Genomic DNA, 25,601 nt, shown 5'->3' on the forward strand with positions numbered 1-25,601 from the left:
GGTGGCAGGGCATCGTTGCGAATGATAAAACACATTTAGTTGGAAACACAAATTCTATCAACCAATGCTTATGCTTAGTCACAGCGGAGGGGCTCCATGTACATACACGCACAGAACTATTGGCAATCTGCTACTAGATGTTGACCATACTTCACCACGCTCGTCAGTACGCGGGTGTGTGAAGGCGGTGGGGGGCATAGACGTGGGGGCATGGTACCGTACAACAATGGGTTGTATTGCCTACCAGCGGCGCCTGGTATGGCGGAGACGTGGGTTCGATCCCGACCCTGACGACGCCTGCTGCTGCTGTATATTTGGAGTTTTGTGTGTCTCTCTCCCCGTGGTCGCGTAGATTTTTCTCCGGGTCCTCCGGGTTTTCCGTTCCGCGTTTAGAATCACCGTGCGTCTCGAGTATGTGGCTGCTGCTATGCATTTCCACACGATGATAAGCCTCTTCGTCGAGCTATCATTTGTGATAGCCTGGTCAATTCTGAACAAGGGCCGTATAGCTGAGTGGGCCTTACTTGGTAAAACGTTTTTTTTCTAGTTGATGTAACTCCCACGCCCATTCCCTGCGTAAATGCTTCTGGACAAACACGTTTGTGCAGTTCATGATTAAGTGTTTTGTTTCTTGTGGGTTGTTTTAGAGATCGCGTCCGTGTGAATGTGCCGGAACCATCTCCACCCGACACAGCTGATCAGCAAGGAGCGTCACGTGAACAGAACGTGACGATGCATTTACTCTTCTCGCATCGTCACCGGCAGTTGGATGTCAACCACCAAAATAAACAGACAGCAGCATCAGCAGCAGCAGCAGGATCTTAATTGGCCGTGTCGATTGGAGGTGGGTCTACGGCACATTTCAGCGACATAGCCCAATGAAGAAACTTTACAAAATTATCTGTTAAAATATTGGGTCGGGAAAGCAGTACGTGTTAAATGTACTCGTCTGGCACGACCGTCATATTTCGGTTCGACCCTGCGGGTGATTTCGATATGCGACAAGACGTGGCGCCTTCCGGATGGTCCATCCATTGCCCTCCCCCGCCACCCCCCCCCCCCCCCCCCCCAAAAAAGAGAGAAATCCATCACGAAAAATTTTATATTTCCACGTTTGACTGCGTGACATGTCGCTGTGGCGATAAATATATCCACGTGTAGTCACAGTGATGCGGCGGCTATGGACTCGCCTGAAAGTTCGTGAGAAAATATTCGAACCAACGTGTCGCATCTCTTTTTCTTTTCAAAGGGCATGGGCAGTTCATGCGGGGATAAAAAAAAATGACGTTTCTACCGCGGCCACTATCATCGCCCTCTGCATCAGTGGCCAATCAGTGAGGCCACGTAACATCAACTTCACCTCCCTTGGTCGGCTGTGCGGAACGCAAACACGCGAACAGCTGAGCATGCAAGTCGCAGCAAGCGTCAACACACGCGTGTAGCAAACGATACCACCACGTTCGTCAATAACAGCGCGGTTCAAAAAAGAAAAGTTAAAATGTATAACAGACGAAGTTTCGGGCAATGGATCTTTGTCATAGCATATGAAACAGAGAGGCCAGAAGAGAGACGGGTGATTAAGAGTTGGTGACTGCACTTGATTATGCGATGGAGCCTTGATGAGAATAAAATTATTGTTCTGATGTCCCTCGTTTTATATTTTTAAATCGGCAGTCACTTACCTATCCAAAGTGTTGATTCAGGACCAACGCTCGCAAAATATTATGGCTTTCCGCAACACTCAAGTGCGTTGTACTGAGCAGGAACCGGCTTCTCCTGGTATTCACTCATTCTCTGCTCTTGTCCCCTCCCCCCAAACACCTGAAATCCCACCGGGCGGTACACAAATCGGCTCACCGCAGTTAATCGATCGGTATCGATGGCGCGTGGTGGGGTAAAGTGTGAGTACTCCAGCGCGGAGGAGGGTAGCGCTTCTAAGGAGGCTCTCCTCTGGTGGAGGCCACTTCCGTCAGCAGTTGGCGCGAGCAGGAACGTGCAGGGGCTGCGCCTTCACCCTTTTGAATCGCCGAGGAGTTGATCGGAGCGAGGAGTTGATCGATTCCCGAGTCCCGGTCGCCCACGCGCTCCCCCACGTTGACCTCTCGCACGGATTCCGCTGCGAGCGAACTTAATCGTAAACACATCATGCAATTCAATAAAATTAAATATTATTGCATTCTGTCTCCGCACATGCATATTCATTTCGTCTCACCAGTCAGCCCAGGAGCAATATTCATCATCATCATCATCACCGTCGTCAAGCCATGATCTCTCCACTGCTGGATGAAGGCGTTCTCCTTCCTCCCCGCGGTCCGGCGATGTAAACAAGAGAGGCACTCGGCTCCGGACACACGAGCCGACATCACCGCTGCCATCTCTCCCGGCGCGTTCCCTCCGTTGGCTGCAACTCCGACACTCGTCTCGACCGCACGCCGCCCGTCACGGCCTTGAGACAACCATCACTTAGCCACCCAAACCAAAAGTCGCAGGTTTTTTTTTGTTTTTCTTCCATTTCTCTTTGCGCGTCGTTGTTTTTTTTGTGTGACAGGGGTCACTTAGACATGGGGCTCATTCCTGCGTCTCTAGAGTTCTCCCATTTGGTGAAATTAAAATCTACTTGGAAGGCCCCCCGATCCCACCCAGTGGGGGGGGGGTTCAGACATGTCAATGAATAGGGGGGCAGCTACCCCGCTTCACTCCCTCTGGATCTGCGACTGCGTAGACGCACGAATGTGCCCTTTGCACGTAAACAGAGGGGGGGGCAGCCCCGCCCCTCCCCGGTGTCTGCACAATTGCACACGAACAGGAATGCGAAATGCTCACCGCTGCGTGCCAGCTCGCTCGGATGATCGGACCGTAGAATTTGGCGTCTCGTGTGTCCGGCGACGGGTCGCACCGAAAGTCCAACCCAGTCCCGTTACACAACCTCCAGCAGCAGCAACAACAAAAAAACCCAAAACCACTGCGGCCCCATCGCTGGGCCACGAGACGGAGGTCGGTGATCGATGGGGCCGGTGGTTGGTGCGGAACGGATACCGTGCAGGAAAGTGGATCGGAGTGCGGAACGTCCGCACCACGTTGCGTTGACGGAACCGCGAATTACCCGGCGCGAAAACAGATCAATTACCAGCAGCATCGCATTGTGCTCGAGTTAAAGAGTGGACGTGCGGTGTGTGTGGGTGTTGTGTGTGTACGTGTGAGTGCATTGTGCGCTTGTGGGGAGCGGAGGTGGAGCGGTTAGCGCGCTGCGCTACGAACCCGGCGGTTCGATTCCCGCTCACGGCCAACATCGGTGACGATTGCACTGTGTAACAGTTTACAAGCTCCTGGGTAACAAGTGTTATTTCCTAATTGCTTATGCCTCAAAAGTACAGAAAATGGATGTTATTCTCCACAAACTTTGCTTTTGTGACCATGACAGTGATTTTTCGATTTTAAGCTTTCGTGACTGCAGGGATTCATCTTCTTGGTTCTTTCGGTAAAGTCACGTAGAAGGGAAATAATAAAATAATAAAAATAAAACATAATAAAATAATTCTCACGACGTTTCGGCCACAACGCAAGCAGCCGTCCTCAGGTGAAGAACAGGTCTGTCGGAAAGACAGCGTCATTCAGACGCTTGCGTTGTGGCCGAAACGTCGTGAGAATGGTATTTTATTTGTATTATTTTATTATTTCCCTTCTACGTGACTTTCCTGAAAGAACCAAGAAGATGAATCCCGGCAGTCACGAAAGCTTTAAATCGAAATTTAACCGCTACTAGAGATGTTTTATTTAATTTTTGTTCCATTTGTGCATCGTCAGGTATCACCGCATCTGCTGCCAGGGTGTTTTGTGCAGTGGATGCAGTTGAGGGTGGACTCTGAGCAGCTTCGTGGAAGATTAAACCCAGAGGGATTATTCAGCGGTGGAACTGTCATGAAGCCACGTGGCCTATAGGAGGCGGTCGACTCAAATTCCGCGTTTCAGACCACACGAGAGGAAGCCACAATCCGCCGGCCCGCCAACCATTCACTCGCCGACCAACAACCATCCTCGTCCATTCAATTCGTTCCAGATATCATTCAGCCTGGCACGGTACGGGAACGTTGATTAGCTGTGTGTTTTTTCCCCCACGTGTTCACACGTGGCGAGGTAAGGTTCGTTGTAGGATTCATAAGTGGCCCTGCCGAAGCCGCGTGTGTGAGCGGCTCCTTAGCTCAGGGGTTAGAGCACTGGTCTTGTAAACCAGGGGTCGCGAGTTCAAATCTCGCAGGGGCCTACCCATTTTTTTCCATAAATTATTTTAACGTTATTCAATTTATTGCTTCCTTCAACAGTTTCTCACTCGTTCCGATGGGGGCCCTTGTCAAACTTATAATGTGCAAACGCATAATTATTGTTGTAATGATCCTGGCCGTCGCATTTAACGTTGTTACATTTAGTAACGAGTGGACAGGGGCTTTGAAATGAGTTTTCGTGTGGAGGCGCCGGATTGATTGTCGCACCGCAAGATCTTGAGGTGTCGGTAGCGGCTTGGGCAGGCCTGCTTCATTCAGCAGTGGAACGACCATGGCTCATGTTGACGACAGTGCTGCGTTGGCCCTGCTGCAGACTCAATGTTGACTGCGTTGCCCTCTCGTGGTGGCTCGGCATCATGTTCAATTTATTTTAACACGTTCGAACTGACTCACATTCGTGCAGCCATGAATTATTATCTTTTGAAATTAATCTATTACTTTTTTAAAGATTACAGGTATACAGGTGTGATCTTAAAACATTCATCAATTGTTCTGTGAAATTTTCGTTCAACTTTTAAATGTCATCTGATAATGAAGAAGAAAAAGTCGATATTTAATCTTGATTTGAAAAAAAAGTTTATCTTAAAGAATAAACAATTACAAGATTTAATGCCAGTGTTAAAATAATTAAATAACCCTTTGTGTCCTGATTTTTCGCAACTCTGTACAAGGGCCGTCCATAAATGACGTCATTGGAGTGCGTAGTTAATGTGACGCTGCACTCTGATGTTGTAGGAGAAGACATTTATTAAAAAGTCTATTTAATTAAGTAGAACGTGTTGTCTATATTTATTTAAAGTTGCGCATTTTGATGTGACGTCACATTTCTCAACCCCCCCACCCTCGTCACACATCGTCACAAATGTCTGACCCCCCCCCCCACCTAGGCGCGTGACGTCATTTATGGACGTCCCCTTAATACACCGGTGGGTATTTAGTTTAACAAACGTGGCAAACTACGAATAAAAATAATAATATAATCTGTGTAACACCCCACACGTCGCAGCCCGCGTCATCCAGTGACCCAACAATCGCCATCTTAGCAAGGGACCCAACCCGCCAAAGCAATCGAGGGGCTTGAGGGAGGGGGGGCAACTGAGTGACCTCACAGGCAGCGGTGGGTGGGGTTGTTAGTGGTGGCTTCCCCTACCAAGATGGCGACCGACGCCGCTTCGTTGCTTGCGCGCGTCACCGCCTGGCGCGAGCGACTCAACGTCTGCTGACGTTGCCACGACCCGCAGTCAGCACGGCGCCTCTCGCTCTGTTCCTCACGGCGCCTCTGACTTGCGGCTGCTGCTGCTGCTGCTGTTGTTGTTGTTGTTAGGTGGTCGGCGCGTCTTTGTTTTCTCCTCTGTTACGATGGCGAGCGTAGGCGGTGGTGGAGGAGTAGGCAAGTGGGAGGTGGTGAAGGGAAAGAAGTCGAACGGGGTGAGAGGCAAGCCCTCTCGCCCGGCCATCGTGACGCTGGGGCCGATGATGGGTGAGTGAGGCAGTCCCCTCGTTACGGTATTTGTCGAAGCTTTATGTGTTAATGTTGTTGGTGTTGTTGTTGTTGTGCGTACGTCAAACTTCCTTCGCACCGTACGTAGCCAACCGCGCTAAATCTCAAGTTCGGGAGGGTGGGGGTGGATAACAAACACTACACACACCAACAAGCGCTTGCCGATCAACACCATCGTCAACAGCAATAACGTCAGCGGCGATGGATATATCCACTGCTGGATGAAGGCCTCCGCAAGCCGTGCCATTGACTTCCGCTCCGCTTCTGGTCTCGACCGTCAGGGCCCATCGCGACTTCTTCTCGCTCAACCACATTTATTTACACTGCCTGAGGAATCCGATGAGCTACGAAGCTCTTTTTGTTTAGTTGTGTTTCCTCGTAGAACGGGGGCGATGTCGCTCAACCCGTGAGCGGTCTCTCCAATCCGTGTCCCTCCTCCTCTCTCTGCCTCTCAACGTCGCCACCACCGACGATGCTCGCACGGCTCCGTGATTCTTTGAGCACTTTTCAGTTTGTGTTGATTCTGTTTTACTTGTTCAGTAGTGCTCAGCTGCTGCTTGTTCACGCGTTAGGTGAGTGTGTGTGTGGGGAGGGGGTGAACTTGGTGTCAAGAGCTCTTCCGTATGCCAGCCGCCTCGTCGTGTTGTTTGGTATTTGTTCATTCTTTACCCGCTGTTGGTGTTGTTTTTGTTGTTTACCTGTTTATTGTTTGCAGTCTTGAGAGTGATTGTCTCGAGGGGTCGTTGCCTCGGTGTGGACGATCGGAGAAAGCCCCACATCACGCACACATCACCCACACATCACACACACATCACCCACACATCACACACACATCACCCACACATCACCCACACATCACCCGCACATCACGCACACATCACCCACACATCACGCACACATCACCCACACATCACACACACATCACCCACACATCACCTACACATCACCCACACATCACCTACACATCACCCACACATCACCCACACATCACGCACACATCACGCACACATCACCCACACATCACACACACATCACCCACACATCACCCGCACATCACCCGCACATCACCCACACATCACGCACACATCACCCGCACATCACCCACACATCACCCGCACATCACCCACACATCACGCACACATCACCCACACATCACCCACATATCACCCGCACATCACCCACACATCACGCACACTTCACCCACACATCACCCACACATCACGCACACATCACGCACACATCACCCACACATCACGCACACATCACCCACACATCACGCACACATCACCCACACATCACGCACACATCACCCACACATCACCCACACATCACGCACACATCACGCACACATCACGCGCACATCACCCACACATCACCCACACATCACCCACACATCACCTACACATCACGCACACATCACGCACACATCACCCGCACATCACACGCACATCACCCGCACATCACCCGCACATCACGCGCACATCACGCGCACATCACGCGCACATCACCCGCACATCACGCGGACATCACCCGCACATCACCCGCACATCACCCACACATCACGCACACATCACCCACACATCACGCACACATCACCCACACATCACCCACACATCACCCACACATCACGCACACATCACCCACACATCACCCACACATCACCCACACATCACGCACACATCACGCACACATCACGCACACATCACCCACATCACCCACACATCACCCACACATCACCCACACATCACGCACACATCACCCACACATCACGCACACATCACCCACACATCACCCACACATCACCCACACATCACCCACACATCACGCACACATCACGCACACATCACCCACACATCACACACACATCACCCACACATCACGCACACATCACGCACACATCACGCACACATCACCCACACATCACCCACACATCACGCACACCACACGTTTCAATAATCGTTAACATTTCGTGTCTGTAGGGCCCTCACTGTAAACTAGGTAACTCTAATCTGGTGACCTCTTGAAACGTAAAACTTCGTCTGATTGCTGCGGAAACTAAGAATACTACGACTCCATAATTACCCTACATATCAACTATCCCCCCGCTGATGATGATGCTGCTGATGATGATGATGCATCTGGCTGCACAGGTCCCATCAAGACGAGCGAGACGATGTTCGAGCTCGCCTTCGACCGAGAGAAGAAGTCGGCCAAGGAGCAGCCTCTTCAGCAACCGCCGCTGCAGCAGCAGAACGTCAAGAAAGCATCGGCGAAGCAGAGCAAGAAAGCCAACGGAGACGCAAGTCCGTCGGGAGGGCGATTTGCCACGTTGGAGGACGCTTTGAAGGCGGTGAGTGGCCCTGTTGTGTCCGATGGCAGTGTGTACCCATCATCGTTGTCAGCGTGGCCTCGTTCACGGCACCAAGTTACTCGCGCAACCACGTGCATGCCAACCCGACCAATCGTCCCCTCCCTGATCTCCAGTTATCTAATGCTCATCACCACGTTGGATGTGGGGGTCGTTGGTGGGGTTGGGGCTAGGATCACTTACAAGCGAGGAAAGAGCAATGGGCGACTCCCTTCTTTATCGTGTTGGTTCGAATAGCTCCCCTAAGTCCCTCTGGACTCACTGGTTATCACCATCATCACCATAGTCATTACACACTTTCATTTAACTCGCACTGTTGTTGTTGTATCCTCATCTTGTAACTCAATTTTAACCCACTTCCCAATATGGTATCGACTGCAAACTTGGTATACTTATGTCATACTGATGACAATACTATATTCTATCATAAAAAATATACATTTTTATACATTATTTTTTATATGTTATCTTTCGGCTTCGGTCTAATTGTCCACGGTCAACTGACGTTGGCTGTAAATGGCCACGGTCCCTTACGTTATGGCAAGCCTCGGGGCCACTTCCTGGAGTCGTGGAGTTCTGCCATTACTAGTACATTTCATAAGCCGTGCTATACCACAGTCCGTTTTACTCGTGCACATGAACGGATTTCGTCGCTCCGTCTCCGCGGTGACTTGGCCGCGCTCTCCTCTTTGGGGATCCTGGGGGATGCGGTCGGGTTGTAGTGAGGACTCGGGCCTTTGTATTTTTTCTGTTATGGGCGTAGGTGACACACAGATTGGAACAAAAGCTTAAAAGTGAGCGTAGAAGCGTGGCGAGGCTGCACGCTTGAAATTGCACTGAAATTAATGAGGAGGAACACACGTGGATTAGAGGTACACAGATAGGTTAGAAGGCATGGTATTGAGCGTGAATAAATGTAAGTGGGATGAAACAGGGCACGTCACTAGATGGCCAACGGCTACGTCCGTCACAGAGATGGAGCCACGAAATTGGCTCCTGTGCGGGGGTTGGTCAATGGATTGTTGCAGCGGTTGCGGGATCCTTTCATCCAGCAGTAGATGGGTCATAGCTGACGATGAGTTGACACCTGTTAAGCTTTTTCGCACACATGCACACCACGTTGCCAAGCTCCAGTGCCATTTGGTAAAATAGCGGCAGTGTTGACGCAGCATATAACTTGGTGAACCAACTTTTGGATCAATAACACGAGCCCCTTTGGCCAAAGTCCCTGCACCTGGGGAGTTTGAAAACAAGTCATGGTCCGTAAACAGAGTGGAAGGTATCTGCCACGTGCACACATGTCCTGGGGACTTTTTCACAGGCTACATGAACAGTGCAATGTCGACAATGTGACCCGGAAGCGAAGAGAGGTAAAGGCAGATATGTGAAAAGCTCAGATCTGTGAACGTGTGAAAACAATGACATGCACAGCAAGCGCAATTGTCGCAAAGATGATTTACTGTCTAAAGATCTAGCATAACGGTTATTATCGGTCACACGCACGTTTGGCAATCGTGACGGAATCCACGCACGTGCATGAATTTTGCCTTCGTTTCTCGCGAGTCATCTCACGCGTGTGTGTGTGTGGTGTGTGTGTGGTGTGTGTGTGTGGTGTGTGTGTGCGGTGTGTGTGGCGCAGCTTGACCTGAAGGACATGAAAGCCCAGCTGGACAAGTCCCAGGCGATGTTCATGGACGAGCCAACGGTCTGGGTGAAGGACATCGCAGGATACCTCAACCTCAAGCTCCAAGCTCCCGAGAGCGACCCCGCACTCAGCCGCTACCCTCACGGTCTCGCGCTCCCTACATCTACGCCCACGCTAAGGAATCCTTGCCCCCTGGACGCTGTAATACAATGAAATCGACACCCGACGAAATCACCGATCAGAGATTTGCCCATATATAGAATTGTGGCGTGTGAATCAAGGCTGATCGTATTGATTGAGCTCATTGGATCCGGCAGTCGCTCAAAGTTGATGGGGCAGCCATCCTGAAAAGGTCGATTCATTGACAATCCATTGGTAAGTAATACTTGGATTGAGTCGTCGTGTGACACGCCCCCTTCATTTGATTGGCTAATATCGGCAAGAACGATGATTACGTCGCAGTCCGCTTTTATTCTACCACAGCGCCACGGTGACGAGATGTTAAATACCTCGCCTGGTATACAGGAGGTCGTGAGTTCGATCTTGACCCTGATGATGCCTGCTGCTGTATAATTTGGAGTTTGCATGTTCTCCCCGTTGTCGTGTAATTTTTTTTTCCGGGTCCTCCAGGTTTTTTCCTCCACATTTAAAAAATGCTTTTCGAGTGTTTGGCTGCTATAAATTGCCACATGATAAGCCACTTCATTGCGGGATCATTTGTGGCTTCTGAAAAAGAGCTATCTAGCTAAATGGGCCGTACCTGGTAAAATATAAATAGGTTGTAAGTTTTAAATATGGGTCGCCATATAATTAATTAGCCTGAATCGTCAAGACATCCGTAAGTCCCAGGATGTCTTGCCGAATCACTTATGTCACTGCCGAGAGGGGCTTGCATCATGAAATATCCCCCTCCGGTACCCACACACGCACAAACATAACGCGAGGCTTACGTATGTGTATGTTGCACGTACGTTGAATTTCTTTCGCACCGTACTTAGCCAACCGTGCTAATCGGAGGTGCGGGTTACTGACGATGGCCAGTGCCTCGTCGTGGGGCGTACTGCTTCACTTCCGCCGGGGCGTCCCCTGGGCTAGTCCGCCGCAACAAGGCTGACGGAACGATCGAGAGGCGCGGGGCGTTGATGATGCGAGGGCGTGGCGCTTGAACGACATGCCGAACACGAGGAGGCAAATCCTCACCTCTCCGCCAATGCCCCGTGCCCCACCCCCTGCAGACTACCCGCTGTGTCTGGCGAGGAGGGAGCTGAGAGCCTTGGTGCTGGGCCTGCTGCAGCGCTGCAGCCGTGGGGGTCACTGCACGCTGCTGCAGTACTCCCTCGCCATGATGCTGCGCGAGTCCGACAAGCCCTCAGGTGCCTCCGTCGTCTTCGTAGTAGTAGTAGTAGACACCTCGACGTTCATCGTCGCCGTCGCTTGTCGTCGTATCGATGTCACCATCGTCGTGAGCGCCTGGTCGTCGTTATCGTCTTCAACGTAATATTCATCGGCATCGTCGTGATCGGAATCATCATTGGTATCGTCATCATCGGCATCATCTGCATCATCATCGGCATCATCGTTATCAGCCATGATCTATCTACAGGCTGGATTGAGGCCTCACTCACCCGTCACCATGTGTATTATGTGTGTATGCTGTACGTGCGTGCGTGTGTTTATTCTGTCATGGGGAACGGTAGCGCAGTGGTTAGCGCATCGTACTAAGAGACTGGTAACCGGAGTACGATTCTTACCCACGGCCAACATCAGTGACAACATCTGGTCCTGGGCCGCCCATAGGTCGACTCAGCCTTAAATGAGTACCTGGTGCAGTGTGTAAATATCATGTAAATATATGTCCACATTGGGGGGAGAGAAAAGCGGCTGGGCGTGGTGTTGGCCATCCACCTTCTCCTGTGCCCTGTTGGCCTTCATATTGTGCTACTCACTAATGGCACTTGCCCCAACAGTCTGCTAAGGCTACACGGGATCTTTGTTTTTGTGTTCCTGCAGGGGAGTCGGTGCACGGCTACCGGCTGTGCGTGCAGTTCGTGCTCTCGGAGTACCCCGATGTTGTGGAGGTGCAAATGGCGGAGGTACGGGATACCCATGTGAAGCACAGTTCACAGATACAAGTAGAATCCCCGATCAACTGACGACTTGCACCGCTGATGGGAGCCGTGGGCGACCGTGAACCGAACCCGGGGGAAGTCAGTCCGCTGATCACTCCCCCCACACGCATGCGCACACAGAGATACAGATCCTCCATATAGCCTCAACAGACTTTTGGGGCAAGTGCTGTTAGGGAGCACCTATTAAGGCCGGCATGGCACACAAGGGGGTGGGTGGCCAACACGACGCCCGGCCACCTTTGTCTCCCCAGTGGGAAAGTTTTACACATCGTAGCAGATACTGATTTGGGGCCGAGTCGACCGAGGGGAGGCCCAGGAAAATTGTCAGATATTAAATCTTGACTTAAAGCTTTCGTGACTGCAGGAATTCATATTCTTGGGTCTTTCGGTAAAGTCACTTAGATAGGTTAAAAGAAAATAACCTATCTACGTGACTTTACCGAAAGACCCAAATAATATTTCAGATATTAGTCAACGATGTGTTGGTCTTAAGGGCTGAAATCGAACGTGGGTCGTCGGATTCGTAACGCAGCCCACTAACCATTGCACTATGGCTCCTCACACACACACGCATACATACATACAAACACTCACTCGTTGGTCTTAAATATGAAGGGCTCTTTTAAAGCCTTTGGCTCTGCCACCTCTGTCCGTGACTCTTAGCACCATAGCGGTTACATCCGCGCTCGCACACCGTCGGTATGACGCCGCTCCATCTCTGAGCTCGCCCCACCCGTCGTGTCTTCCCCCGCAGAACCTCAAGCTTCTCAACGCGTCCGTCAACAAAACGAACAAGTGCCTCTCGCTGCTGTGGGCTCTGAACCAAAGCGGGGAGCACGACCTGGCCGTTGGACTTCGAGGTGAGACCAAACATCAACGCATTCTTATAATTGTCGTTCGTAACCGTCCGCTCGTCTTGCCGAGCCCACCGTCGAATCTTTTTAGGGGGTGTGGGGGGGGTTGCCAATGCTATGCGGTGCCGTGGCCTGTCGCTGAACACATCAACAGAGCCGGTCGATTGCTCATCGTCGTCACGGTGGTTGTCGTCGTTGTCGCACATTGCCCCGCAGTGTGGGTGGAAGCCTTCCTGCCCCTGATGCAGATGAAGCCGTACTCGGCCTACGTCATCGGCAGCCTCCACCACCTGCTGCAGTGAGTCCCCGCTGCCGCACCGCCGTTGCGCGTCGCCACCTGTAATTCGTTACCAACGGCGCGGTCGCAACCGTAGTTCACCCCGGATCTGCCTGTCCCTCCCCCCCCCACCGTGTCTCCCTCCGTGCGGTGCGCAGCGCTCACGGGAACCTGAGCAGCGGCTTCGGGATCGTGACCCTGGAGCAGTTCCTCTCGCTGCTCGAGCTGGCGTTTGCGTCTCCGAGCACGGCTCTGGCCCCCGGGTGAGCAATGTCCCCTTGACCCTCGTGATGTTGGGGCACGCGGAGTAGTTCACGTCCCCTCCTGCTCACACGGGCATTGAGGCAGCACACCTCCTCCTCTCCTCCACGCTGACCTCCCCCACCACGCTGACCTCCCTCCCTCCATCCATCCCACCCCCTCCTCCCTTCCCACCCCCTCTATCCCCACCTCCCTCCCCTCCACCTCCCTCCCACCCCCTCCACCCCCACCTCCTCACTCTCCCCACCCGCAGGGCGCAGAAGCAGCTGCAGGTGGTCTACCCGCGCTTGAAGGAGCTGGTGCTGCGGGGCTGCCCCGAGGCCGCGCCGCCTCGCGCCCTCCCCGTGCTGCTGGCGCGCCTGGCCGCGACGGCGCGCGGCTCGGCGCAGGCGCGGGAGCTGCTGGGCTGCCTGGTGGAGGGGCTGGCGAGCGGCGCTGCGGAGGCGCTGGCGGTGTGGAGGGGGCTCTACGCGGACCGCCTGGCGCCGTCCAGGTGCTGCTCGCGAGAGAGCCGGCGCGAGGCGGTCGCGGTGGGGGGTGGGGGCGGGGGAGCGTTGTCGAACACCCACTCGGGAGTCGTTGGAGTGCAGTGTGATGAGAGTGAAACCAAACATGCTGTCACCGCTCGTCTCATTCTGCTCCCCTCCACGCACTCTCCTGCCTCTCCCCTCTCATCTCACTCTACTCCCCTCCACGCACTCTCCTGCCTCTCCCCTCCCATCTCACTCTACTCCCCTCCACGCACTCTCCTTCCTCTCCCCTCTCATCTCACTCTACTCCCCTCCACGCACTCTCCTAAATCTCCCCTCTCATCTCAGCCTATGGCCGACTGCCTCTCTCTCCGCTAAGCAACGTTGTGAGATGCCGTCGCTTTGAGACGATGTACGACATCCACACGGCGACTGTTCCGCGTGATTTGAACTTCGCAGGCCGTAAAAAAAAAAACTATTTTGTTTTTTTACCAGGTCAGGCTCACTGAGCTGTATATCTCTTCTTCGGAAGCGACCTGGCTATCACAAATGATAGCTGAACGAAGTGGCTTATGTGGAAATATATAGCAGCCAAATAATCTAAACGCATGTTGATTCTAAATGTGGAGGGAATAACCGGAGGATCCGGAGAAAAGTCCACGGTACCACGGGGAGAGAGAGACACGCAAACAGGGTCGGGATGGAACCCACGACCTCCTGTATACCAAGCGAGTGAGAGTGGTTAGAATTACGGCTGGAGGATGTTTTGAATGCGGTTGCATCGCGCAGACGCCGTTGTACGCGGGTCTACTCTGGGCGACTCCTGAGTGACTCCCCTGTCTTTGTTTATCCCCTTCAGCCTCCTCCTGCAGCATCTGCTGAAGAACTGGAACTCCGTGTCAGGCAAGGTGAGGCCGTCTCGTCGCGCCGCGTCCGAGCGTAGCGCCACATTGATGCCTCCTGGTTCTTCCGCTCACAATCTTCTTTCTCTCGTGCGCCAGCGATCGGTGGAACGTATTTGCCCCTCCCGCCCCCCTGCCCCGCCGCCCTGACCCCCCCCCCCCCAGGTTTCTCGGCAGGAGCTACGCGAGTCGGTGCTCGTGTTTGCGGAGGCCAACAAGCAGATGGCGCTGCAGAGCCGGCGCAGGGAGGGCCTCAAGGAGAGCACCGCCGCTTGCGCCGTGAGTTGACGCACAGAGCGCACGCCGGTGATGACCTCGGTCATGAGAGTTGCGTGTTGATAGACGTGTGAAGAGTCCGGCAGACGAAGCCCGAGACGCCACACTTTTCTTGATTCTTGCGCGGGCTCACACCGCACGCGTCCACCCGCCTCCGGTTCCCTCCGAGAAGCGGCCCGATCGCCCCGCCTCACCCGGTAACATCAACCCCTCTCTCCCTGGGCGTCCTCTCTCTCGCACCGCCTTTTCTCTCTCTTCCCTCGTGACGTCATTCTAACACTGTCACCTGTGTTCGCGTGAGTATTTCTACCCTCGGATCACGTAAGCATTAGCACTACAAATGTACTTGCTTAACCGTTGTTGGCACGCTTTCAACTAGGGCCCGATCCACGTGACGGTGGTGGTGGTGTGGTGGTTAGCGCAGTGTGTTACCAACCCGGGTACCCGAGTTGGTAGTGCCAATGTGTCGATGGCCAGCGTGGTTAGAATTATGGCCGGAGGGTGGTTGGCAATGTGTGTTGACGGTTACGGATCGTGTTTGCTTGCGATAGTTATGGGCAGGGTCTGAGTTTGGTTGATCTTTGTGGTTTGGGGTAGAAGTAGGTCGTGATGACCATCACCTTGTAGGGCTAGAGTCTTGGATAAATATGCTTGGGGGTAAGGCTAAGTGTGGTTAGTGTTCGAGGTGGTGTTAGTGTCTGTTGGCTAGTGTGGTGGTGTTATGGGTGGTAGTAGTGGCCAGTGTGGTTAGGGCTAGCCTGGCTAGAATTCGATTGAATCGTTTGTGCTTTGCCTCTACCCCAAAATCGCAGCGTGGCTTTCTTAAAATGCTGCCCGCTTGTAAGTTTCCTACAACACGGCGTCAACGATCACCGCCGCCAAAACCGCGCTGGCAGGGGAACCGTCTAAAGCCGAGCGCTCCGGCGAGCCGTGCCGACAACCCACCACGTTTAACCCGGGCGCGCGCGCGGGCAACGCGTGTGCAGGGCCTCCTGGAGAAGATGAAGGTGAAAGCGGTGCCGTGGAGGAGGTACGTGATGGCCGGCGTCTTCCTGCTCTGCTGCTTCCTGGCTCAGGACGTGTGGCGGAGCGGCTCCGTGCAAGGTGAGCGCCGGGGATGATCGCTCGTTTGTTTATTTGTGAAGCGCAGTCGTTTAGGACCCAAACATCGCACGCCTCGCTTTGGCATTCCTCCTGCTCCTCCTCCTTCGCCTCGAAGACATGGGTGTAGCCATGAAGAGTTGAGTGACTGCCAGCTTCTACAAAAGAAACATGCCCACTGTTTACGTCCATTTACGGGCGCCGTGAATCTGCGTTGTGTTGTAATTGCACCGTTTGATGATGTTCAGTTCGTGCAATTCAAATGGCATCTCGCAATCGCTGATGAACCTCAGACAGAGCTGGAGGGCGGCAGCCAGGCGGTGAGGAGCCGGTCGCTACCAACGATTGCCAAAGCTCAGCAGTCCTCTGCATATGAAGGTGTTTTCAGCCGCGCGTTTGAATTTTAGACTCGGCGAGTGCCAGGCTGCTGCGTGAGACGGGCATTGCCGAGGCCGCTCAGCGAGGCTGGGCCGTCGCGACTCTCTACTCGGCATGGGGATACAGGTGGGAGGTCACACGCTCGCTCGCTCTCTCACTCGCTCACTCACTCTCACGTGCGAATAACTAGGCTTGAGCGTAGCGTGGTTAAGCACTCAGATGGGAGGCTTCTTGGGAATAACGAGGTGGGCGTTGTGTCGACTTTGGGATCGAACCCACGACATCCTGAATGCCAGGCGAGGTAGTTAACATCTCGCCACCACGGCTTAGTCTCACTAAAGCGAGTAAGACTTTCCCAGAAGTTCCTCCGAGTCACAGATCAAGATTGGCCCACCGACAGCGGCGAGATGTGAATCGTTAGATCTAACGCGCACCAGCAACAAAACAGCACTGTTAAAGTTGTCGTGGATAAATAGCGTAACGCGTTTCGTGAATTGAGCGAGGTTGTCATTGTATGAGCATGGGGGCGAAAGAGATGACGATGATGGGAGGACAAAATTCTCCGGTGGAGCAGTGCCGAGGGAAGGAGCAGAAAGAGAAGTGAGGTGACCTGCAGTGTGGTGAGTGCGTTGTGGGTTTGTGACAACGAATGAGTAAGTGGGTAGGTGAACACCGCGTGTATGATATAAAACGGTCTGGTCGACCGTATCCTCAACATGGTAGTAGAAATTAACGAGTGAAGTTCACGGTAACAGTAACCATGGAAGTTGCAATAGGAGAGGAGTGAGGAGGTTGACTAATCGCAGATGAGTGAGTGACAGGAGTGCTGGAATGAATCATCAGCTTGCATATCCTGGTGTCTGGGCATCTCCAGCTCCCATGAGACGCTGGTGCGGTTGCACCGCCTGCACGCTCGATAGCTGCCTCACTCACCTCATCAGTATCGTCATCATCATCGCCATAGTTGTCAAAGTTGTTGTTGTGGCTGTGGTTGTGTCCTGCGCGGGACAGCTGGCTGCAGGAGAGCGTTCCGCCGCTATGGGCGCGCGCATGCGGGGCCGTGGGGCCGTGGGCGGCCCGCGCCTGGGACGCGGCCGCCGGGGCCGGCGCTCTGCTGTGGGCGCGCGTGGAGCCGACCGCCGCGTGGACGGCCGAGGGCCTGCACGCCGGCTTCAAGACGGTGCGTGCCGACGCTCTCCGCTAGGCGTCCGTCCTGGAGTAGTGTTTGGTAACCAACTGCGGCAGCGGTGAGCGCGCCGCGCTGACGTTGCTGGCGAACGATATCGGAAAGCGGTCCTGGCCCCCCCAACCCACACTGACCAGTGTGGTGAAGTATGGTCAAAAAAACGACCCATGACTGACCACCGTTCGGCCAGGCATTCATCCGTCACTGGATTAGTTTGTTGTCCTTCCCCCACACCTCCGATTTAACACGGTTGGCTACGCATGGTGCGAAAGAAGTAAAAAATACATACATTGAGAATAGCTCAAGTAGATTTTTCATTTACGGTAAACGTTTAGGTTCCTGGCCGAGCAGCGGGCCAACGATGCCGCACGATGTGCGTCCTGCTACGTGTGACAGCGATTCGGTGGATGTGTTCAAACTATTTTTTTTATTTAACCAGGTAAGGCTCACTGATCTATATAGCTCTTTTGTAGAAGCAACCTGGACACAAATGATAGCTCAACGAAGTGGCTTGCCACATAGAAATGTATAGCAGCCAAATACTTCTAAACGCGTGATGTTGATTCTAAATTTTGGAGGGAAAAACCAGAGGACGCGGAGAAAAATCCACGCAACCATGTGGAGATAGACACGCAAACTCCAAAGATACAGCAGGCGTCAGGGTCGAGATCGAACTCCACGACCTCCTGTATACCAGGCGAGGCAGTTAACATCTCGCCACGGGGAGGGAGGCACACAAACTCCAAAGATACAGCAGGCGTCAGGGTCGGGATTGAACTCCACGACCTCCTGTATACCAGGCGAGGTAGTTAACATCTCACCACCGCGGCACCCACAAGCTCTGCCCCCCCCCCAACGCCGGTTTGTTCTCCAGGCGCGTGCGGAGCTGCCGGCGCTGCTGGAGGAAGTGGCTCGACGCACGCAGGAGGTGGCTGCCCACGTGCACCAGCGCTACCTGCTCCCCGTGCTCCACGCCTTGTCGGGCTCGGGCGGAGCGGTGGTCTCTGCCGCCGAGTGACCCTCCCGTCTACTCTCCTGCCGGCGTCGTCGCTTCCGCTCTCGCCCTCTTTCCCACCGCGGGCCGGCGATCACGCACGAAGAAGCGGCGGCCTCGCCGCTGTTATATTATATTTTTTTTATCTCCTTGGCGCAGATTTAAAACGACGAGAGGTCTACTTGGAAGCGATTTTTTTTTTTACCCCCTCCCCCCCCCCCGCCATCCAAAGCAGTGACTTGACCCGCAATGAGAACACTCGGCAAGAGCCGACATGAGCGGGAGTAGATTTTTCCGATGAAATGCCGATAATCGGACTTTTAATTTCAGCCGAGATCTGTCCGGATCAACGACCCGGAAAATATTTTTCTGCACACAGCACCTATGTACTTCCTTTCGGCATGGCTTTGGCTACTACTCGTCACGTGCCACCGACTCCAGTCTACCAGCAACCCAGAACGTGTTCAGCCAGAAAGTAGTGTCTGCCAATATAACTAGAGGATGCTAGAACTTGGCTCAATGCAATGCATTCTGGTCGGCGTGTGCATGTGTGTGTGCGCAAAACGGTAGCGCAACGGGTTAGCGTGCTGCACTCAGAACCCAGCGACCCGAATTTGATTCCCCGCTCACTGCCACCAACACCTGCGATGATTATCTGAACCGGTTCTGGATCTTCCCTAGGTCAACTGAGCCTGGATTGAGTACCTGGTGCAGTGTGTAAACATCGCCACTCAGGAGACAAAGGCGGCCGGGCATGGTGCTGGCTTTCCATCTCCTCGTGTGCAGTGCCGGCCTCCATAGATGCTCGCTTAGCAGCACTTGCCACAGAAGTCTGTTAAGGCTATACTGGAGGGATCTTTGTCTTTTGTGTGTCTGAGTGGCTTGCCTCTCTCTTGTGTCCTACGGAAGGTTCGTTTGAAACCTCGTGTATTTTTTTATTCGTTGCAAGCTCTACACACGGCAATTCTACGGCTCACATGGAAGACCTTGTGCATGAATATTATCGTGGATTGTTGCGAGCGTGGTAGGGGCGGGGGTATCGGAGGCTGCCCCGTTCCTGGTTTAGGTGTTAGATTGCCGAATTGTAAAACCAATTTTACCGTTTAGTGACCTTCATTGGTTAAGTTTTTGTCCTGGCCTGAGGGCCACAGCACCGCACCGCCTTGGCGGGAGCCGAACAGATGTCTTAAGTGCCTCCGCCTGAATTTAGCCAAGGGTTCTCACGATGGTTCACAATGGTCTGCTACGGTGCCCGGTCAGGTTTTTCCACAGTCGCACGCCCATCGCCGGGCTCTCTCCGATGTCTCCACTTGGGATGGGCGGCGAGCGCGTTTGACACGGGGGGGGGGTGGTTTTGAACGAGACGTTTCGTGGGTTCGGCTTGCTGCGCCGTCGTTTCGGCGGCAGGTCCCGAACCCCAGGGGAGTTTGATCAATTGGCTTTTGAAAATCGTTGCGCGGCCAAATGGTTAAACAAATCGCCCCAATAACTTGTATGTATGTATGTTGAACTTCTCTCGCACCGTACGTGCTTAATCGTAGGTGCGGGGGAAGGACGACAAACTAAACACAAGAAACGTTCAATCCTGCGGCTGCCGCGGCCGCACTGATTACAAACACGTGACGCACGTGGGAGTGACGCGATGTTTGAGGAGGCATGCCCACTCGGCGACCGCAAAGCTTTTTCCCCGACTTTGGCGGCGACCGAGGACGTGGCGTGCACCAACAGCGCGGATAGTTTTTCTTTGCCGAGACGTTTTGTTGCGGAGTCGCGGCGATCTTTGGGTTCATTAAATGTTAAAACACCGTGCGTGAAATCGAGTGTGAATTACCCCTTCCCCGTGTCCACACGGGGAGCGGCGTCCATTGAAGATGCTCCACAGTGAGCCCGGTAAGGAATGTCTATCCGTCCACTTTGCGGCCTGTATCGGAGAAATTAATTGTTATGCCGATTGGCCGTATCCATCCGTGCGAATGCATGAATGTTCGTTCGTCTGTAGCGCCGCTGCGCAGGTTTTTTTTGCGGTTGCGCTCGTACGGCTTGTTCGGGAACTGCATTGATTGAAGAAGCTCCCGGCACGTGGAGCGAAACGTCGGACATCGTGCCGAATTGCACACGGCAGCGCGATCTCGAATTCGTGTCCGAGAGAGCTTGCGCTGTTTTTATTAAAACTATTTTTTTGTCAAAACATTTCAAGGTTTACCACAGTCGTAAGTGGTCTCCAACGAGCAGGTATCAGTCAGTCGTGTTGACGATATTGCTGGCACTTTCATTTGAACCTGAACAATACTCACACGGGTAACGTGGGCACTGAACGATTCACAGCGTCCACTGCCCCCACCTAAGCGATTCCACGAATTGTAACGATCTTGGTCGCAGTGTCATCGGAGAACCGTTCCCTTTGTCCCGTTCCCTTTCTCCCGTTCCTTATTTTGTTCGTCTCGCGTGTGCAAGTTTTTTTTCCCTCTCTCCCATTAGCCTAATTGTAAGTAGATTATAAATAACATGTACAGTAAAGCCATTTGTCAATCCACTCCCGAATGAAGGCCTCACCAAGCAGTGTCGGTCATAGGGGTTCTGTAACCATACATCATGCTGCCCAGTGCAGATTGGTTAATCCATTAATCAATTTGAGTCAATTCTTATTCTCACAATCGAATTGCGTAGCAAATGTTTGAGATTCGTTCAAATTATACCCAGCCGCATGCCAGCGTTACATTTTTGGCTCGTGGAGTAAATGAAAGTACGAAAGAGACGGTACAAACGAGACGGCAAAAGCAACACGAACGGAATGCGTTCTTGAATTTCGGCACCGAATCGTAAGGATTCACAATTCATCGAATCGCTGGGTGGGTGGTCGAGGTGATTTTTTCCGTGGCTAATATCCAGATATCGAGTCCCTGGCAGTGTCAGTGTCTATACAGTTAAGTGAGGTGTTTTGTTTCCATTATCGTTTGAAAACAGAAAGATTTTTTTTCATTCGGTTATTTCCTAGAAAGGTTACGTAACGCACGACTGGCTCCTGATCGGATATAACCAAGTCACTCTTGAAGTATGTGGGATCTCCAAAACTAAGCACGGTTGAACCTGGTCAGTACTCGGATGGGAAATTTAAATACCGGGTGTTGTCGACTTTGGCTGTGACATTGGAAGAACATAGCAGTTGAAATAGTTCAGATTATTTAATCCATCCATGCCGGGCTTTTGAATGTTACCCTCTGTCGTGTGTGTGTGTGGTGGGGCTTTCTCCAGGTGTGCCGGTTTCCTGACTTCACTAAACATCGCAATGCAGGGCCCTCCTGAATACGAGTTTGTGAGACTCGTTGAGGCTTTCGCGGATAAGTAAAAAAGCATGATAATTGTCATTTACCTTTGGGCAGTGCTACCACTCCACATGCCTGTAGGTTCGCTGGCAATATCCTCCACACACACAGACTGGCAGATTTCCAGAAGGATGTTTGTGCCAAAAAAAAGTGGATTAACTTGGTCTCCACATTTACATATGGTACGTTACTTGCTTTTTTGTTGTTTCCTCATTTCCATTGTTGAATGCAATTGACGTGAGTTTATCTGTAGAATAGTTATATTTGTCAGAGCCTAGTTGAAGGCCCTAATGAGGACATTACAGTTGTCGGACGGACCGATGAAGGTGGCCGTGCGGGGAGAGCGGTGTGTTTACGGGTTAGACTGCTGCAGTTCCCGTTGATGTGATTCTGGAACATTCCTGAGTGCCCAGTGTTCATAAAAAAATATATATTTTACAAACTAGGAAATTAAGGTTTCTCATTGGCTGTTTGTAGGCCTGTCTCGTGGTACCTGGAATTGTATGCAGGATTTTAATTACGTGGCCATCAAGCCAAGAAAATATTCTGCTGTTGATTGTGACGTGAACGTGTTGGGGAATCATAATTAAGGAGAGATGTCACTCCGTTTTAACTTTTATTCTGGAGAGATGTGGTTTTATTGCCAATTCATTATCGAACTGTTATCAACTCTTTTTTCCCCCTAAGGTTGTCTAAGACTGATATGCTTCACTCTGTCAGCATAAACCCCCCACCTCTCAATGATTTGATTAGTGTAGTTATTGAAATAAATACATTTTAGTGAGCCAAAGCATTGTTGCACCCAGAACTCCCAGTCAACATGGAACGTTAGACCAACGTTGGCCCAAAATCTGGGCTATTAGAAGGCTAACGGATTACAGCTCCTGATGGAACTGCCAGTGGAGTGATGAGAGGTTCGACTTGTATGAATGTTGAACTTCTTGCGCACCGTACATAGCCAACCGTGGGAAGTGGAGTTGCGGGGGAAGGACACCAAACTAAACACAAAAGCAGTTCTAACGAAAATTAGTTGTAAACCTGTTAACAATTAGCTTGGAAAACCCCAGACCGGTAACGTAGTTGACCAAGAGAGAGTGGTTGACTTAAGGGCCCAACAGATCTGGAGTCGATTGCAATTGTGGAATATTTAGGAACCATATTTTTGACATTAAAATCACAATTATCACGGTTGGCTACGTACGGTGTGAAAGAAGTTTAACATACATTTCCGAACACAAACCCACAGGGGCCCAAAACGCCCAGTGACCTGCAACAAACATTACCATTATAAATATATTTAGATGATACAAATTGTAATTGCAGCTCATTGCTGCTGCTGTATTTGTAGTAATTTTATTCTTAATTCGTTAGAGGGAAAAAACCCCACATTCATCAATAGCACTGCTATGAGGAAGGGTCATTATCCGAAACATTGCCTATTTCATAGATGTTTACGTTTGAAGCCACAATGTTATTGACGAGTGGTGGGCTTCGTCGTTTGTCCTTGTGCACCACTGCCAAAGTAACAGCGGCATCATCATCATGGACTCGTTTGTTGAGAAGATAATTTATTAATAAGGGCCACAAGCCATGAACTGTCACCCACAGAAAGGAACCTTTTGCATAAAAGGGTCAATTTAATAATAATTTAATAATAACAAACTACAACTTGAGGTGAGAGAGCCAACCGAGGTGGTTTGCTCCCTGCTCATGTTGACAACGCGAACAGCCAACCAGATTCTATGCACACGCGAAATTAGAGAGTAACAGTCTGTTCTCCTACAGTGCGTGTTTCTATAACGCGAATTGGATATAACGCAATGAATGTGTTAGGGAACAGGTATTTATTTTATAACGCGGATGCGAGTTGGATATAACGCGATCGAGCCAACGTAACCAAGTCGCGCGAGTCGGAATTAAGCGCGTAGCATCGCCATGCAAGGAATTGGGATGCTGCTGGATGCTTCTAGACCAGTGGTTCTTAACCTTCACTGTAGCCTTGCACCACCTTGGTTCTCAATCGTTAAATTATAATGTTAATAAATACACAGAGTTTGATTAAACAAAGTAGTTGTACTTACGCCCCCGTGCTTAATTTGTTTTGGTGATTTACCTTATAACAACAAATCTGGCCTCGTCTCGCACCCCCAGGTTTATCCCAGGTTAAGAAGAACCACTGATATAGACTCTACCAACGCGCCTCCGTCTTTGTTCAGCCTGCGTACGCATCCCGCATGCTATCCTACCAACGCGCCTCCGTCTTTGTTCAGCCTGCGTACGCATCCCGCATGCTATCGCGGACTATGCTTCACCCTATATTATTTATTATAACGCGATTTTTCCATAACGTGGTGTCCTTCGGGAACGCAACTACCGCGTGCGTTATAGGAGAACAGACTGGACGCGGTCGCTTAGGGTTTCTATTTGTAACGGTGGTGCTGTTGGGTTTGTCGAGAGGAGGGCAGACCCCCGGAGTGCTTTGTCTTGAACGAGTGTGGTAACGACGAGGCGAGCGAGCGCAGTTTTGTGTCGCCCCTGCCAGACCGCAAAATAAATTTACGTGCAAGGAATTCCCATGTTTGCTACTTTAACTTTTGTTGTGAAATAGAAACATTGCACTTTGCACTTCATGAAGGAAATTACCAAGTTAACATTCGATGTTGGGCCAACTTTGGTCGTACGTTGGATCAACCTTGGAAGAATGACAACATAAATAAGAATAACTTTTAACTTTTCTGGCAATAAAAGGTTTTAAGATGCTCAAACACCAAACCGAAACCTTTTCCAAGGAATCATGTATACATTAACCACACACGGTACTTGTGAACATGAAAACAAAAACCTGCTCTGATAATATATTATCTTTGAGAGGGATTGGTCTACCCTCGAGACAGCTTGCTTTAGGGCCGACTCTCACCAGTGTCAGACTAGAGAACGCCAAGGACACGTAACGTGTCCTTCCCCCATTTTGTTTGATTATCCACAACAACAACCACACCTATACATCGTCATGTAAAACCAGTGGGTTTTTCTTTCGCTTTTAAAACATGCACGTGTGGGAAATTGCAATCATTTAAATGTAACCAGGGTATGCTCAGCGAGGCCGTTCGCGTGTATTTAAATCGGCGTTTAATATGTAAATACAAATAAGTTGCGGCACAATTAAAATATTTAACACAAAAACCGCTGTATTGTGGATGATATTGGTCGCAAAAGCCTACGACGCGTTAAACGGACATTTAAAGATTTCGCGCGCCACATCTCGATGCGCCACGCGATTGGTCACAGATGTCTATGACGTCACTGCCCGCCATGTTAGAACGGGGCTCCGCACTGCGATCTTTTGTTATTTCCGGTTCCTGTGGAGAACTTCTAATTCCGGCAGAGATATTCTCGTTTAGAAAGAAATCTTCTTATTCCAGTCGGCATCTTACGATTCCGGAAGTGATCTGCACATTCCGGTAGGGAACGTCTCAATCCGGTAGTTGTGTTTTTATTCCAGTAGAGCTCTCATTTCGGTTGGGTATGTGTCTTCTACAATATACATTTGGAAGATATCTACCGTCTCTGGAAGGCAACTTCCGCATTTAGAAATCCACGGTTATCTCTGTAAGTTGTCTTTCCGTATGTTTAAGACAAAAACTGTCTTTTAAAAA

General features: G+C 51.5%; 1 protein-coding gene and 1 non-coding gene across 2 annotated transcripts; both read left to right on the forward strand.

Annotated features, from left to right (window-relative positions):
- The first annotated feature begins 4,188 nt into the window (after positions 1-4,188).
- TRNAT-UGU (transfer RNA threonine (anticodon UGU)) lies at positions 4,189-4,261 on the forward strand. The gene has a single exon. It is a non-coding gene; the product is annotated as a tRNA-Thr (tRNA).
- Positions 4,262-5,510: 1,249 nt separating this feature from the next.
- LOC144935898 (transmembrane protein 214-B-like) lies at positions 5,511-24,181 on the forward strand. The gene is made up of 15 exons (XM_078862756.1): positions 5,511-5,760; positions 7,932-8,131; positions 9,789-9,939; positions 11,030-11,167; positions 11,805-11,887; positions 12,678-12,783; positions 12,994-13,075; positions 13,213-13,317; positions 13,569-13,808; positions 14,645-14,693; positions 14,853-14,966; positions 15,950-16,067; positions 16,472-16,568; positions 17,454-17,622; positions 18,503-24,181. The coding sequence occupies exons 1-15, from the start codon at positions 5,640-5,642 to the stop codon at positions 18,644-18,646; spliced, it is 1,917 nt and encodes a 638-aa protein (XP_078718882.1). The 5' UTR covers positions 5,511-5,639; the 3' UTR covers positions 18,647-24,181.
- Positions 24,182-25,601: the final 1,420 nt, after the last annotated feature.

This window comes from Lampetra fluviatilis, chromosome 14, assembly GCF_964198595.1.
Source record: "Lampetra fluviatilis chromosome 14, kcLamFluv1.1, whole genome shotgun sequence".
Classification (NCBI taxonomy): domain Eukaryota; kingdom Metazoa; phylum Chordata; class Hyperoartia; order Petromyzontiformes; family Petromyzontidae; genus Lampetra; species Lampetra fluviatilis.